Source organism: Lepisosteus oculatus, chromosome 9 (genome assembly GCF_040954835.1).
Source record: "Lepisosteus oculatus isolate fLepOcu1 chromosome 9, fLepOcu1.hap2, whole genome shotgun sequence".
Taxonomy (NCBI): Eukaryota; Metazoa; Chordata; class Actinopteri; order Semionotiformes; family Lepisosteidae; genus Lepisosteus; species Lepisosteus oculatus.
Genome location: NC_090704.1, coordinates 30,972,165 through 30,988,063, shown reverse-complemented (window position 1 = coordinate 30,988,063; position 15,899 = coordinate 30,972,165). Strand labels below are relative to the sequence as shown.

At 56.1% G+C, this 15,899-nt stretch overlaps 1 protein-coding gene across 1 annotated transcript in view; it reads left to right on the top strand.

Annotated features, from left to right (window-relative positions):
- The window catches only part of notch2 (notch receptor 2), a 73,474-nt gene that overhangs the window by 51,897 nt on the left and 5,678 nt on the right, over positions 1-15,899 (top strand). Inside the window, exons 15-33 of the mRNA XM_069194368.1 lie at positions 271-384; positions 739-858; positions 1,219-1,371; positions 2,445-2,673; positions 3,482-3,683; positions 4,766-4,919; positions 5,713-5,903; positions 6,513-6,645; positions 6,848-7,099; positions 8,396-8,508; positions 9,424-9,968; positions 10,088-10,435; positions 10,887-11,029; positions 11,760-11,961; positions 12,310-12,403; positions 13,338-13,506; positions 13,840-14,144; positions 15,511-15,658; positions 15,738-15,835. Of these exons, the coding sequence (XP_069050469.1) occupies positions 271-384; positions 739-858; positions 1,219-1,371; positions 2,445-2,673; positions 3,482-3,683; positions 4,766-4,919; positions 5,713-5,903; positions 6,513-6,645; positions 6,848-7,099; positions 8,396-8,508; positions 9,424-9,968; positions 10,088-10,435; positions 10,887-11,029; positions 11,760-11,961; positions 12,310-12,403; positions 13,338-13,506; positions 13,840-14,144; positions 15,511-15,658; positions 15,738-15,835 (3,713 nt within the window). The remainder of the gene's footprint in view (positions 1-270; positions 385-738; positions 859-1,218; positions 1,372-2,444; positions 2,674-3,481; positions 3,684-4,765; positions 4,920-5,712; positions 5,904-6,512; positions 6,646-6,847; positions 7,100-8,395; positions 8,509-9,423; positions 9,969-10,087; positions 10,436-10,886; positions 11,030-11,759; positions 11,962-12,309; positions 12,404-13,337; positions 13,507-13,839; positions 14,145-15,510; positions 15,659-15,737; positions 15,836-15,899) is intronic.

Here is a 15,899-nt window from a genome sequence, read left to right as displayed (position 1 = left end):
CCAGATTTGGTTCATTCTGACAAACGCGAAGCCTGAAAAACGTCTTGTTTCGGATGGGGGCGCACCCCGCATTGGGAGGGTGTTCCCTCATACTCGGAGCAGTGAGAGTTCACGCTTGTGCGCCCCGAACCGGGTCATGAGAAAAGAACTAGGCCGGGAAAAGCCCCCCCTCGTCTCTCCCTGTTCTGTAGCGTCGCTTTTCTCTCTCCCCCGTTCCGCCCACCCTCCAGAGCACTGTCTGACCTCCCCCCCCCCCTCCCCCCCCACCAGGGTCAAACTGTGAGGTCAACATCAACGAGTGCGCGTCCAACCCCTGTCTGAACCAGGGCACCTGCGTGGACGGAGTGAGCAGCTACACCTGCCTCTGCGCCCTGCCCTACACAGGTAGAGTAACGCCACGCTCCGGGCCCATTCTGCACCTTGTGTGTCCCACTCGGGCTCGGCTCGCGCAGGGAAAAGCAAATCAGAGTTTAGACTGTCAGGAACTGCCGTGCTGCGACATTCCTAGTCGAGTTTCCAACCTGATTGTTGTTTTTTTTCTTGATGTGTGTTCTTTTACTTTGGGACCTACAGCAGTACCCTTCACTTTTGAAAGTGTCTCAATTGCATTCCTTTACGCTCTCCTGGAAAACGGATCCTGTGACTGTGCTGAGCTGACGGTTGTGTAGTTGTAGTCGTCTCGGGGTCTAAGGGGGCGTGAGTGCAGCAGTGTAACCCTTGTTGTTGCTCTTTGCCCAGGTGGGAACTGTGAGGTGATCTTGGCACCTTGTGCATCGCAGCCCTGCGCAAATGCAGGGATCTGCCAGGAGTCTGCAGACTATACCAGCTACACCTGCCTGTGTGGCAGCGGCTGGCAAGGTGGGTATGATGAACGTCTTGGCGTGCGTGTGTGTGGACGAGACGGAAGAGGGCTCGGTCCTACAGACACGTCTTTGCGCCTGTGAGGTGCCCGTAAGAACTGTGACGAAGTGTGTGCGTGCGTGCGAACGAGACAGAAGAGGTCCTGCAGACATGTCTTTGCGCCTGTGAGGGGCCCGTATGAACTGCGACGAAGTGTGTGCGTGCGTGAGAACGAGACAGAAGAGGGCGTGGTCCTGCAGACACGTCTTTGCGCCTGTGAGGGGCCCGTAAGAACTGTGACGAGGTGTGTGTGTGGACACAGGAAATGGCGGCGAGGGGTCTGCTCACTTGCTGTTGCGCGTCTGTGGGTGTTTGCAGGTCAGCAGTGCACGCAGGATGTCAACGAGTGCGTCTCAAGGCCCTGCCAGAACGGCGCCCAGTGCAAGAACACTCTGGGCAGCTACCAGTGCCAGTGCCGGCAGGGCTACAGCGGGCCCAACTGCGAGACCAACATTGACGACTGCACGCCCAGTGAGTGCCCGTCCACACACAGCCGGTCAAACCCGTCTGTACCCAACTCTTTGCCCTTTCATGGTCAACACCACATATGAGCACTTCTGATTATGGTGTGATTACATTATAGCCCGAGAATAAAAAAAGAAGAGGCAATCAGATGAAAAGATTGTACCCTACAGGCAGCATGTACGCTCCTGACCTACAATGGGTCAGGTTATGGGAGCCCAGTCACGGAGGACTGCGCCGTTAAACTGCGAAGCTCCAGAATGAGACGGAAACTCTGGAAACTCTTTAAGAAGAGTGAAAGTTCCTCTTTAAGCACACTTCAAACAACACAACGTCTCCTGTTGGGTAAACCCAAATCAGCGCCCCCTCCCACAGACCCCTGCCATTGCAGGTCCTTGGCTCCATGTGCTGCTTCTGAAACACGTCCCAGTTTCTGCCCTGTGTCAAGCCCTTGCTCTGAGGCGCTACTCACACTCGTGCAGTTAGACACCGCCAGCCCCTTGGCGTTCTCTAGCTGAGGCATAACCCGTTCTGTCCAAGGCTGCCTCTGGGGGTGCGGTCAAGGTCGCTGTCGCCCTCAGCAGCCTGCCTAACAGGTGATGGCCGTGCCGCTATTTCAGAGAACCTGGCTCAGAGATAAGATAGATAAAATAAGCACTTTATTGGCCATATACAATTTCTTGCATTAGGAATTTGTCTTTTCGCACACCCCAACTGGCTCTCCATGAGACACACAGACGGGGAGAGAAGCTTGGGGTCAGAGCGCAGGGTCAGCCATTTATACGGCACCCCTGGAGCAGTTGGGGTGAAGGGCCTTGCTCAGGGGGCCAACGGAGTAGGATTCCTCTGCCGGCCGTGGGATCCAAACCGGCAGCCTTCCAGCCGCAGGCGCAGATCCTCAGCCACAGACCCCCGGCACCTGCCGGCTATCTTTTCTGTGACTGAGGTGACCAGAGCGCCCACTCCCATCCTGCCTTGCTTGACCGCTGCAGCTGTCGTGGTGCACCTACACTGGACACCAGAGTGAGAGCCGCGCTCCCCCAGGATCCCGTGCGCTGATGCGTGTGTCCTTGTTTTCCCAGGCCCCTGTCAGAACGGAGGCTCCTGTATCGACAAGGTCAACAGCTTCTCCTGCAGCTGCCTGCCGGGTTTCCACGGCGACCGCTGCCAGGCGGAAGTGGACGAGTGTGCCAGCAACCCCTGCCGGAACGGCGCCACGTGCAAAGACTACGTCAACAGCTACGTGTGCAAGTGTGTGCCCGGGTTCAATGGCATCCACTGCGAAAACAACATCCCTGAGTGCACATTGAGGTAGGGGACTGGCGTCTGTAGTGCAAACGCGTTTCCTCTGAAGCCGTGCCTGAACCAGGTCATATTTAAACGTCTTACATTCCTGTCAGTGCTCTGTGACCAGGTCTCTGTATGTGTGTGTGACTCTTCAGATCTGTGTTTCTGTAAGTGCAGTGTGACCAGGTCTCTGTGTGTGTGTGTGACTCTTCAGATCTGTGTTTCTGTAAGTGCTCTGTGACCAGGTCTCTGTGTGTGTGTGTGTGTGTGTGTGTGACTCTTCAGATCTGTGTTTCTGTGCAGTGCAGTGTGACCAGGTCTCTGTGTCTCTATGTGACTCTTCAGATCCCTGTGTCTGTCAGTGCTCTGTGACCCAGTCTGTGTCTCTCAGTGTGTGTGACTCTTCAGATCCCTGTGTCTGTCGGTGCTCTGTGACCCAGTCTGTGTCTCTCAGTGTGTGTGACTCTTCAGATCCCTATGTCTGTCGGTGCTCTGTGACCCAGTCTGTGTCTCTCAGTGTGTGTGACTCTTCAGATCCCTGTGTCTGTCGGTGCTCTGTGACCCAGTCTGTGTCTCTCAGTGTGTGTGACTCTTCAGATCCCTATGTCTGTCGGTGCTCTGTGACCCAGTCTGTGTCTCTCAGTGTGTGTGACTCTTCAGATCCCTGTGTCTGTCAGTGCTCTGTGACCCAGTCTGTGTCTCTCAGTGTGTGTGACTCTTCAGATCCCTGTGTCTGTCGGTGCTCTGTGACCCAGTCTGTGTCTCTATGTGACTCTTCAGATCCCTGTATCTTTCTGTGTTGTGTGACCTGGCCTGTCTCTCTCTTTGGCAGCTCCTGTCTCAACAATGGCACCTGCATCGACGGCATCAACAGCTTCACCTGCAGATGCCGGCCCGGTTTCTCCGGAACCTTCTGCCAGTACAAGATCAACGAGTGCGACTCGCACCCCTGTCGGAATGGAGGCACCTGCACGGACGGCCTGGGGTCCTATCGATGCTCCTGTCCGGTGGGCTATACCGGCAAGAACTGCCAGGTCAGGGGTGAACACCTGCCGCCTGCTCCCAGACCCCCCTCCCGTCAGAGTCTGTGTGCCTGTGTAGTTACTGGACTCGGCCGAACAGGCACCCCAACTCCTGTTTCTGTTAGAGGGTCACATTATCTCCTCATTTCTAAATTTGAATGAAAGGAAAGGGCTATCCTGGACTTTTGTGTTGATGACATATGCTCTCATGCTTAACCCTCTTGTTTATTCACTTTCATATTTCATTTGTCCTAATATTTAATACTGACTCTGCTTCCAGGAAAGCAGAATAACTTTTATGTACAGCATGTGGGCTCTTGTATTCCCTGGGTGAGTTCAGAATTTGTCAATCTGAACGTTCAGACAGGGGCCTACTGAGAGTTAGTCTGGACAGCTGGATGTGCAGGAAAAGAATGCCTGAGGTGGGATACTGCAGGGTGACAACAACCCAGTGAACTAGAGCTGCTTAAGCTGAGAATTAATGTTGCACTGCATTTCTTCTGAAGTGCTTGTTTGCAGTTGAAGGTGCTCTGAAAGCCACATAATTAAAATTGTTGGCCCCTTTCCTAAAATTCTAATGAATGTGCACTGTTTATTTATTACTTTTTGTGTTTTTCAGTTCAGTTGTTCTCTAAATCATTTAAAGTTTTTTTAAGTTGTAGCTTAAGTCATCCACGTCATGATGCATGCTAAACATATGATATGTTTAATTATGTGAAATGGAAAAGGACTGATCATCAACTTGTTGATGAAAGGCGGCTCGTTCATCAACAGAACGCGGTGTTGAAGGAGCTCTGTGGGTCTTCCGTGCCTTCTGTGTGTGTACAGCACACTGTTCCAGGTACTATGGCAACAGTGCCTTTGATCTGAACGCCTCACGCCCACTTTGGAATTAAGGCCAGCACTTCTCCTCTTGGGCATCTTGGAACAAGCTCCTGCAGTGGGATTCAGTCAAATAGCATTTGCATTTATATGTCTGTTGAACTGCTGAGTGAACAGCAAACATGTCATTTTTATTTCTGGCTATGGTTTTGAAGAGGGCGGGCTGCTCCTGTGCTTCATTGTCTGTTAATATCACCTCTCCTTTTCCGCAGACTCTCATGGACCTGTGTAAAGACCCCAAGTGCAATCACGGGGGCACCTGTGTGCAGAAGGGCACCGACTGGAGCTGCAGGTGTCCTGTGGGCTGGACTGGGTCCTACTGCGACGTGCCCATGATGTCCTGCGAAGACGTGGCCAAGAGCAGAGGTGAGGTCCCCGACCCTGGTTTCCCTGCAACCCCTGCCTGTCAGAACCCCTTGTTACAGGAGGTGGAAGGGAGACTTCCCACTGCAGAACGGTTTGCACATAAGAGTGTAGGAAAGGTCACAGCTGAGAGACACCCTGTGGCCCATCTCGCTTATTTGCATCAAGTTCTCTCACAGTGTTTCCCACAGATTCAGTTTCGGACACAGGATGAAGGCGTCGGTTCCAGATCTTTTATATTCCTCTGCGTGAAGAAGCGTCCGTCCCACCTGATGTTTTGAGTGTCCCCTCAGTTTAAATGTGGCTTGTATCTCGGGGACCTTGTATTGCCGCTGACCTTGGGAGGGTCCCCCTGAGCTGGTTTGACCTTGGAGAATTTTAAGTATGTCAGTCGAGTCTCCACAGAACTGTGTCGCAGAATGACATCCCCTTCGGGTTAAGAAAACGTCTGGATGCTCTCCTTTGCGGCAGTACCGTTGTTTGGTACTGGTGACGCAACGTAATGCGATATTCCCTGTGAGGCCATGCGCCATTGCGCCATGTTACAATGACTTCTCATGATTTGAGTTCTCCATCTATGACTGATAAACCGTATCCCGGTACCTCTGCTGGTCTTTACATTTCTCCTCCGTGGTCTCGCTGAGGAAAGTGATGAGTGAATAGACTAGATCTCTCCCTTTCAGGGTTTAAGTAGCCCTCCCGTACAGATCATCTTGTCGAAGCAGAATGACGTTCCAGATCGGGGCGGGGGAGACCCGGATCGCTCATCCTCCTCGTCCTCGCCCCCTGTCCGTAGGTGTGGCGGTCAGCAGCGTGTGCAAGAACCAGGGGAAGTGCATGACCACGGGCAACACCCACCACTGCCAGTGCCAGGCCGGCTACACGGGCAGCTACTGCGAGGTGGACGTGCAGGAGTGCACCTCGAACCCCTGCCAGAACGGCGCCACCTGCGTGGAGATCCACAACCCCAAGGGCTACTCCTGCCAGGTGAGCCACCCTCCGGGGGCACAGAGCGAGGACGAAGGGGGTAGCTCCTCGGGGAGAAATCCGCTGTCCGCGCCGTGTCCGGCTGCAGGCAGAGCCGTTTCACGCGTCTGCAGGGGAGCTTCCCCGCGTGCAAAACTGGCGGTGTTTTTGGAACTGATGCATAATTATTCCAGGGCACATTTGTGTGACTGCTGGCGTCCTAGGAAGACGTGTGAGTGAGAGGGAGGGGTGGGATGAGAGGGCGGGAGGAAGCATAATGCAGCATTGTTGAAATGTTTACATGCAATTCGTTGACCTCAGTAAACACTTTTTGGACTAAAAATCAATCCAGTCAATATCCGTCTCTGGATTCTGCTCATTCGGTTTCTTCACCAGGCGCCTACGCTCATTGTGGCTCTGAAAATCCGTGGTTATCTTAGGAATTTTTCAAAATCGCTCTAAACTCTCGGGTTTTGCCGTGACCTGGTTTAGCAATCAGGTGCCGCATGTGTGAATTGTGGAGATTATAGCACAGTGGCTGGCGTAACAGCGGAGATACAGAGGTCAGCTCCTCTACTGTTCTGCTCTGTGAATGAGTCTCTCTCTCTCTCTCTGTGCCCGAACCCGCAGTGCCAGCCGGGCTTCCAGGGGGTGAACTGCCAGTACGACGTGGACGAGTGCCAGTCTCAGCCCTGTCTGAACGGGGGCACCTGCATCAACCTGGTGAACCACTACACCTGCTCCTGCCCGCCAGGCACCAGCGGTGAGCAAGGGCAAGGGGGAGGCGCACACGGAGGGGGGGGGGGAGAGTTGGGGGGAGATGGGGAAGAGGCGCAGGATGCACGTCACGTTTTGGATTTTGTCTTCGGAAGGATCTTATGAAGGACAGTTTGACCACATGACCGTGTGCTCACCTTCACGTCGCAGGTTAAAGTCTTTGTGGCTTAATGTGTGTGTGCTCTCAGGCCTGCAGTGCGAGATCAACTTTGACGACTGCGCCCCTGATCCCAGCTCAAGGATGCCTCGCTGCCTAAACGGGGGTCAGTGTAATGACGGCATTGGAGGGTATACCTGCTCATGCCCGAAAGGCTTTGAGGGGGAACACTGTGAAGGCGATGTGAACGAGTGCCTGTCCAACCCCTGTGACCCCACTGGCAGCCTGGATTGCGTGCAGCTCGCCAATGACTACCAGTGCCGCTGCCGCCTGGGATACACTGGTGAGCTCTCCTGGGGGACAGAGTGGACAAGAGGACACTGCCATTCAACACACACTGCTGCACAATCTGCCGTTCAACACACACTGCTGCACAATCTGCCATTCAACACACACTGCTGCACAATCTGCCGTTCAACACACACTGCTGCACAATCTGCCATTCAACGCACACTGCTGCACAATCTGCCGTTCAACACACACTGCTGCACAATCTGCCATTCAACGCACACTGCTGCACAATCTGCCGTTCAACACACACTGCTGCACAATCTGCCATTCAACGCACACTGCTGCACAATCTGCCGTTCAACACACACTGCTGCACAATCTGCCATTCAACGCACACTGCTGCACAATCTGCCGTTCAACACACACTGCTGCACAATCTGCCATTCAACGCACGCTGCTGCACAATCTGCCGTTCAGCACACGCTGCTGCACAATCTGCCGTTCAGCACACACTGCTGCACAATCTGCCGTTCAACACACGCTGCTGCACAATCTGCCGTTCAGCACACGCTGCTGCACAATCTGCCGTTCAGCACACACTGCTGCACAATCTGCCGTTCAACGCACGCTGCTGCACAATCTGCCGTTCAACGCACGCTGCTGCACAATTTGCCGTTCAACGCACACTGCTGCACAAACTACCGTTCAGCACACACTGCTGCACAACTCCACCAACACACACTGCTGCACAATCTGCCGTTCAGCACACGCTGCAGCACAATCTGCCGTTCAACACACACTGCTGCACAAACTGCCGTTCAACACACACTGCTGCACAACTCCACCAACACACACTGCTGCACAACTCCACCAATACACACTGCTGCACAACTCCACTGTTCAACACACACTTCTGCACAACTCCTCTGTTCAACACACACTGCTGCACAATCTACCGTTCAACACACACTGCTGCACAATCTGCCATTCAACGCACGCTGCTGCACAATCTGCCGTTCAACGCACACTGCTGCACAAACTACCGTTCAGCACACACTGCTGCACAACTCCACCAACACACACTGCTGCACAACTCCGCTGTTCAACACACACTGCTGCACAACTCCGCTGTTCAACACACACTGCTGCACAACTCCACCCACACACACTGCTGCACAATCCGCCGTTCAACACACACTGCTGCGTAACTTCACTTCTCAACACACACTGCTGCACAACTCCGCTGTTATAACACACACCACTCCACAACACCTGGCAGCAGGTGTGAGCTGGTCTCCGCTCTGCCCGCCTGTCTTTGACCCTCTCCCCCTCTCGCGCGCGACGCCAGGGCGGCGCTGCGAGGCCATGCTGGACCTGTGCCAGCTGGAGCCGTGCCAGAATGGCGGGACCTGCAGGATGGCCATCGGGACCCCACATGGATACAGCTGCCACTGCCGCCCGGTGAGCACACTCCCCCGCGCCTCTCCTGCCACACAGCCGCGTTTGCGTTGGCGCGGGCCAGGGGCTGATTACAGGGGTCTGACCTTCCTGAGCAGCTGTTGCTCGGGGATTTGCACCAGGAAACACCCGCTGGGTTGGCATTGGGGGTGGGTGCTGAGATCAGTGGCACTGCTCTAACGTGACCTTGTATTGTTCTCATGCTGCCGAATGGAAAGAGGCTCGAAGGATGCCGCTCAGGTAAATCCAGTACTTTTCAAGGTGCATCCTGGAAATCAGATTTTGTGTTGTGATCAGGTTCATTTCATGCACATACTGTATGGGGCATCGCTGCCCAGCTTTGTACCAGCTTCATGATGGCAAAGTGCAAGTACGCAGGTGGTTACAGTTAGGGAGGCACTTGGGTTAGAGAAACCAAGATATCAGCCTAAACTACTGACAGATGTGTGTGTGTGTGACAGACTACAGGTCATGCAGGTTTCACTCATCTTGTTAGCAATCACAGCTGCACATCACACAGGCATTCGGTCTGATAGCTTCAGCCTTGCACACTGATGTCTGTTGCAGCCATTGTGGTCATGCTCACTTTCACATCGTATTTGAGCCTGCTGAAGTCAGATTTGCTGTTTTTCACTATTAGGATAGGGGGGTTAAACTATTAGGGGGTCAGGGGGTTAAATAGTACTAAGCCCCAGTGGCCTTTCATGCAGCAGCCACACTTTTGACAGCATGTGTGTATTTCATGGTATCTGGCTTTCTTCCCCTCTGTCGTTGTCGCTGCTGTCGTACTGTTTCCCTGCTGCGACATGCAGGGCTGGGGCTGGCTGCCATCATTCTGTGCCCATTCAGTGTCCCGGGGGTATGACTGCCAGCTCACCCCCGTTTCTGGTACTGATTGTCTGCCTGTCTTACTGCAAGGGGTTTTCGGGGAGCAACTGCACCCACGTGGAGAGGAACCCCTGCTCTCGGCTGCGCTGCCAGAACCGCAAGGAGTGCGTCCAGACGGCGGCCGGCCCGCGCTGCCAGTGCCCCCCGGAGTTCACGGGGCCGCACTGCGAGACGCCCCTGGGCTGCTCCCGCTGGCCCTGCCAGAACGGGGGCATCTGTCTCGGGGACCCCCTGCCGCCCTATTACCAGTGCCAGTGCCCTCCGCGCCTCACGGGGCACCATTGCGAGGTGGCCGCGCCCGCGCCCGCGCCCACCCGCCCCCCCCCGCCCTCCTGCCCCTTCGCCGACTGCCCGGGCAGGGCCGGGGACGAGATCTGCGACCCGCAGTGCAACACCCACGAGTGCGAGTGGGACGGGGGCGACTGCTCCCTGCGCTGGCCGCGGCCCTGGGAGAACTGCACGGCCGCGCTGCCCTGCTGGGAGCTCTTCCAGAACGGGCGCTGCGACGAGGCCTGCAACACCGCCACGTGCCTGTTCGACGGCTTCGAGTGCCAGAACGCCGGCAGCACGTGCAAGTGAGTGGCGCCGCGCCGCCGCCGTTCCCGGTTCCCCCCCCCCTCCGCCACCTGCGTCCCCGAAATTCCCACCCCTGCCGCCGTTGGCTCACGGGCTCACGTCTCCCTCCCCCTTGCAGGTACGACAAGTACTGCGCGGACCACTACGCCAACGGGCACTGCAACCAGGGCTGCAACACGGAGGAGTGCGGCTGGGACGGGCTGGACTGCGCCGCCGACACCCCCGAGCGCATCGCCGACGGCACGCTGGTGCTGGTGGTGCTGCTGCAGCCCAGCGAGCTGCTGGGGGACCTGCGCGGCTTCCTGCGCTCCCTGGGCACGCTGCTGCGCACCAACCTGCGCGTCAAGAAGGACAAGAAGGGGCAGCTCATGGTCTTCCCCTACTTCGGCAAGGAGGGGGCGGTCAGCGGGCAGCGCAGGGGCAGGCGCTCGCTGGTGCGGCCGGAGCTGGGGAAGGAGATCATTGGGTAAGGCCCGCACCGGTGCCCCTGTCCCGCCGCCGTCGACGGAATGTTTTCAAATAGGCCCTCAAGTCCAGATTTGGCTCATTTTGAATTATTGTTGCGTGTTGACGCGTGTGAGCCCGGAGTAATGGGAGAAAGCACCGAACAGTGCAGATTGTCGTCCTCGTGTGTTGCTGCTTTGAGTAACCACGACCAAACCAGTGCTGAAGAGCTCATAGGGTAACAGAGCACGTCTATGCGAGAGGGTGACCTGATATATTGGCGTAATCAGCTCAGGTCCGTTTATAGAAGTATTTGTTCAGCGCACTTGAAATTCAGCTGTGGAAGAAGCCCTGGAGCGACCGTTCGAAAAGAACGTTCTGTGAAAGCCTTGCTGCCGCCTCGGGCTCTGCTGGCAGCGGGTTGAGTGTGCCGCCCCCTAGTGGACTGTGGGTAACGGTGTGCCTCTTTGCAGCTCGGAAGTGCACATGGAGATCGACAACCGCCAGTGTGTGCAGAGCTCCGATGACTGCTTTACCAACACCAGCCTGGCCGCCTCTTACATCGCTGCGCAGTCTCTCAAGGCCCCGCTGTCCTACCCTGTGGTCAGCGTCAGAAGTAAGTACCCGCCTTCCCCAGGGGCACACGCGCTGCCTCACCCAGCCTGCAGGAGGCACTAGGACAGCCCTCATTGTTAGTTTAGTAGCTGAAGAATTTGAAATAACAAATAACAGCGTTCCCTATGCTTCGTCTTATTTCATCCACGTCTAGTTTCCTCTTGTGGCCTCCTGTGCTTGTTTCAGTACTGGGAGTGAGGCTAGCCCTATATGTATCGCTTGGGATCTTATATTCTTGAATGGGCTGCAGAGGTTTATTGTCTAAACTGTATGATCGGACTTGCCCAGTTTCACCTCCGTGGCTAGGTGTAAGGTAGAGAGAGGGGGCTTTGGAAGAAAGCCATCTGTTAGAAAAAACCCCGTAAAAACAAGGTTTGATTGTATAATTGGCATCCAGCGGAGTGGCCAGTTCCCCACAGAGCCTATTCTATCAGCTGTTTCCTCTCCTGTGGGATCTCACTCTCTTTGAGTGCCGGTTATTCAGTTGGCTCAGGAGTGCCTCATTTTTGCAGGTTCTTCTTTATGAGCAGGTGGTATTCTTCCAAAGCCTTCTCTCATTGCCTCAGCGTAGGGGTGACTACATGCAGGGGAGTTTTTTACAACCCTTGATGTTCACTGTCACCACAGCACGATCTGTATTGAAATGTGGGCGTCAGAAAATGTAACCACGGGGTCAAGTGTGAGTGTGCTCTGCGCCGGTCAGGGTTCATACCAGTGTGTTGGTTTACCAGGTGAGCCTGGCAAAATAGAGCAGTCGCACCTGATGTACCTGCTGGGTGTTGCTGCGGCCATCATCCTGCTGATCCTGGTTCTGGGTGTCCTGGTGGCAAAGAGGAAGCGGAAACACGGCGCGCTCTGGTTTCCCGACGGCTTCTTGCCCAAGAAGGACCGCAAGAGGCGTGAGCCCGTGGGGCAGGACGACTTCGACATGAAGTAGGAGTCTTGGTTATTGTGATGTACTGCTGCTCTCTTTCTGTCACACGCTGGTGCAGTGCAGCTCAGGCACTCCAGACCATACCTGCTGTCTCTGGCACTGAGTCACTATCACCCTCTCACACACTGCGGCCCTCACCCTCTCACACACTGCTGCCCCTGTCACACTGAAGCCCTCACCCTCTCACACACTGCAGCCCTCACACTGTCACACTGAAGTCCTCACCCTCTCACACTGACGCCTGAACAAATTCTTGTCAGCTCTCATTCCCAGTGAGTAAATTGTCCCAAAGAGATGTGGAGGTAGAAGGGACCTGTCACTTACATTTGCCTGCTCTCTCCTGTCAGGAACCTGGTGAAGCCACAGGATGGCAGTGGCATGATCGGTCCCAATCAGAAGGAGTACTGGCTGGAAGAGGGCTCCCAGGCCAAGAAACAGAGGGTAGGAGACATGGAAACTGGTGCAGAGAGACAGTCCGTACAGCCCACAGACTGGGGGCGAGAGACAGTCCGTACAGCCCACAGACTGGGGGCGAGAGACGGTCCGTACAGCCCACAGACTGGGGGAGAGAGACGGTCCGTACAGCTCACAGACTGGGGGCGAGAGACAGTCCGTACAGCTCACAGATTGGGGGCGAGAGACGGTCCGTACAGCCCACAGACTGGGGGCGAGAGAGAGAGACAGTCCGTACAGCCCACAGACTGGGGGCGAGAGACAGTCCGTACAGCCCACAGACTGGGGGCGAGAGACAGTCCGTACAGCCCACAGACTGGGGGCGAGAGACAGTCCGTACAGCTCACAGACTGGGGGCGAGAGACAGTCCGTACAGCTCGCAGACTGGGGGCGAGAGAGAGAGACAGTCCGTACAGCTCGCAGACTGGGGGCGAGAGAGAGAGACAGTCCGTACAGCCCACAGACTGGGGGCGAGAGAGAGAGACAGTCCGTACAGCCCACAGACTGGGGGCGAGAGACGGGCCGTACAGCTCACAGACTGGGGGCGAGAGAGAGAGACAGTCCGTACAGCTCACAGACTGGGGGCGAGAGACAGTCCGTACAGCTCGCAGACTGGGGGCGAGAGAGAGAGACAGTCCGTACAGCGCACAGACTGGGGGCGAGAGAGAGAGACAGTCCGTACAGCCCACAGACTGGGGGCGAGAGACAGTCCGTACAGCTCACAGACTGGGGGCGAGAGAGAGAGACAGTCCGTACAGCCCACAGACTGGGGGCGAGAGAGAGAGACAGTCCGTACAGCCCACAGACTGGGGGAGAGAGAGAGACGGGCCGTACAGCTCACAGACACTTTGTGTCTTTGAATGCCTGATGCGGTCTTGCACAAACTTAACAGCTGTCTGTTTGTCCGTGTTGCCACATCCAGACAGAGGACCAGGCACTGCTGTCGGGCGGTGAGGGGCCAGTCGATCGCCGACAGTGGACCCAGCAGCACCTGGAGGCTGCTGACATCCGCGTGACCCCACCACTAGCGCTGACCCCACCACAGGCTGAGCAGGAGGTGGACTGCTTGGACGTCAACGTGCGCGGGCCAGGTATCAAGCTGCACGTACACGCTGTACTGTCGGGTCTCATCTGCTGTTGGACATGGGACTCACACACAGTCACTACAGCAGAGCTACTGAGATTGTGTTTGTCGTGCTTCTGTCCGATCTTTGACATCTAGGAATGTTAAACCTATTTTAATCTAGAAACAATCAACCATGATTTCTAACATGCAGGCATATTTGTTCCATTTAAACCATATACCATTCACCAGTCTGATGATGATATCCTTGGATCTGTCAGAGTTTGCCTTGGCGTTCTTGAAATACGAGTCTGTGTGAGCCTGAGAAGTGACTGTTCCCCCCGTCCTCCCTCCCTCCCAGACGGCTTCACTCCCCTCATGTTGGCGTCTCTGCGTGTGGGTGGCACGGAGGCCAGCCTGGATGAAGATGAGGACAACAGCGACCCCTCGGCCAATGTCATCACCGACCTCATCGCCCAGGGTGCCACGCTGCTGGCCCAAACGGACCGCACCGGCGAGACTGCTCTGCACCTGGCTGCCCGCTACGCCCGCGCCGATGCGGCAAAGAGGCTGCTGGATGCCAGCGCGGACGCCAACGCGCAGGATAACATGGGCCGCACGCCTCTGCACTCCGCTGTGGCTGCTGACGCACAAGGGGTCTTCCAGGTATGTGGAGTGACCCCGCGCTGAGTGCCCGATACACAGAAGTGCCAGCGCACACACACAGAGGCGCCAGCGTGCTCACACACAGGGGGGCCAGAACACACACACTGAAGTACCAGCATGCACACCCACACAGAGGTACCAGCTTACACACACACAACCACACAGAGGTACCAGCGTACACCCACACACACATAAACAGAGGTGTCAGCAAACACACACAGAAGTGCCCACACACGCACACACACGCACACACACAGAGGTACCAGCGTACACACACACACACAGAGGTACCAGCGTACACACACACACACACAGAGGCGCCAGCGTGCTCACACACAGGGGGGCCAGAACACACACACTGAAGTACCAGCATGCACACCCACACAGAGGTACCAGCTTACACACACACACACCCCCACACAGAGGTACCAGCTTACACATACACAGAGGCGCCAGCGTGCTCACACACAGGGGGGCCAGAACACACACACTGAAGTACCAGCATGCACACCCACACAGAGGTACCAGCTTACACACACACACACCCCCACACAGAGGTACCAGCTTACACACACACATACACAGAGGCGCCAGCGTGCTCACACACAGGGGGGCCAGAACACACACACTGAAGTACCAGCATGCACACCCACACAGAGGTACCAGCTTACACACACACACACCCCCACACAGAGGTACCAGCTTACACACACACATACACAGAGGCGCCAGCGTGCTCACACACAGGGGGGCCAGAACACACACACTGAAGTACCAGCATGCACACCCACACAGAGGTACCAGCTTACACACACACACACCCCCACACAGAGGTACCAGCTTACACACACACACCCCCACACAGAGGTACCAGCGTACACCCACACACAACCACACAGAGGTACCAGCGTACACCCACACACAACCACACAGAGGTACCAGCGTACACACACACACACACTCACAGAGGTGTCAGCACACACACACACACTCACAGAGGTGTCAGCACACACACACAGAAGTGCCGGCACACACATTAAGCTCACAGCCAGAGTCACACAGAACGTCACAGTGAGACACACAGATTCAGGTATCCATTCTGACACAAGGGCGAAAGAATACTAATCCCCAACTAGCAGGGAGAGAAGTGCTCTAGAAGAGTCTGGAGTCAGATGAAATGCTGTTCGCGGACACAAATTCCCATAAGAACATAAGATCGGTTACAAATGCAAAGAGGCTGTTCAGCCCATCTTGCCGTTTACACCTGTGGAAGCTCTGCTGAGAGGAGGTCCTTACTGTCAGCCACACTTGGACTGACGGAACCCATTACTGCAGGAGCTCATGGTTCCCTTCTCTCCCCCCATAGATCCTGATCCGGAACCGGGCGACGGACCTGGACGCGCGCATGAACGACGGCACGACGCCGCTGATCCTTGCAGCTCGGCTGGCGGTGGAGGGCATGGTGGAGGAGCTCATCAACTGCCACGCCGACGTCAACGCCGTGGACGACCACGGTAAGGGCGCGGGGCCGCGAGGGGGGCAGGGGGCCCGCGGGGCGTGGCCCGGGCCCGGTTAACCACTCTGTCCCCTCAGGCAAGTCGGCGCTGCACTGGGCCGCGGCGGTCAACAACGTGGAGGCTACGCTGGTGCTGCTGAAGAACGGCGCCAACAGAGACATGCAGGACAACAAGGTGAGCCCCGCTCCGGCCCGCCGCCCGTGGTCCGGCTCCTTCTGCTTGGGGGTCCGTCCGAGCA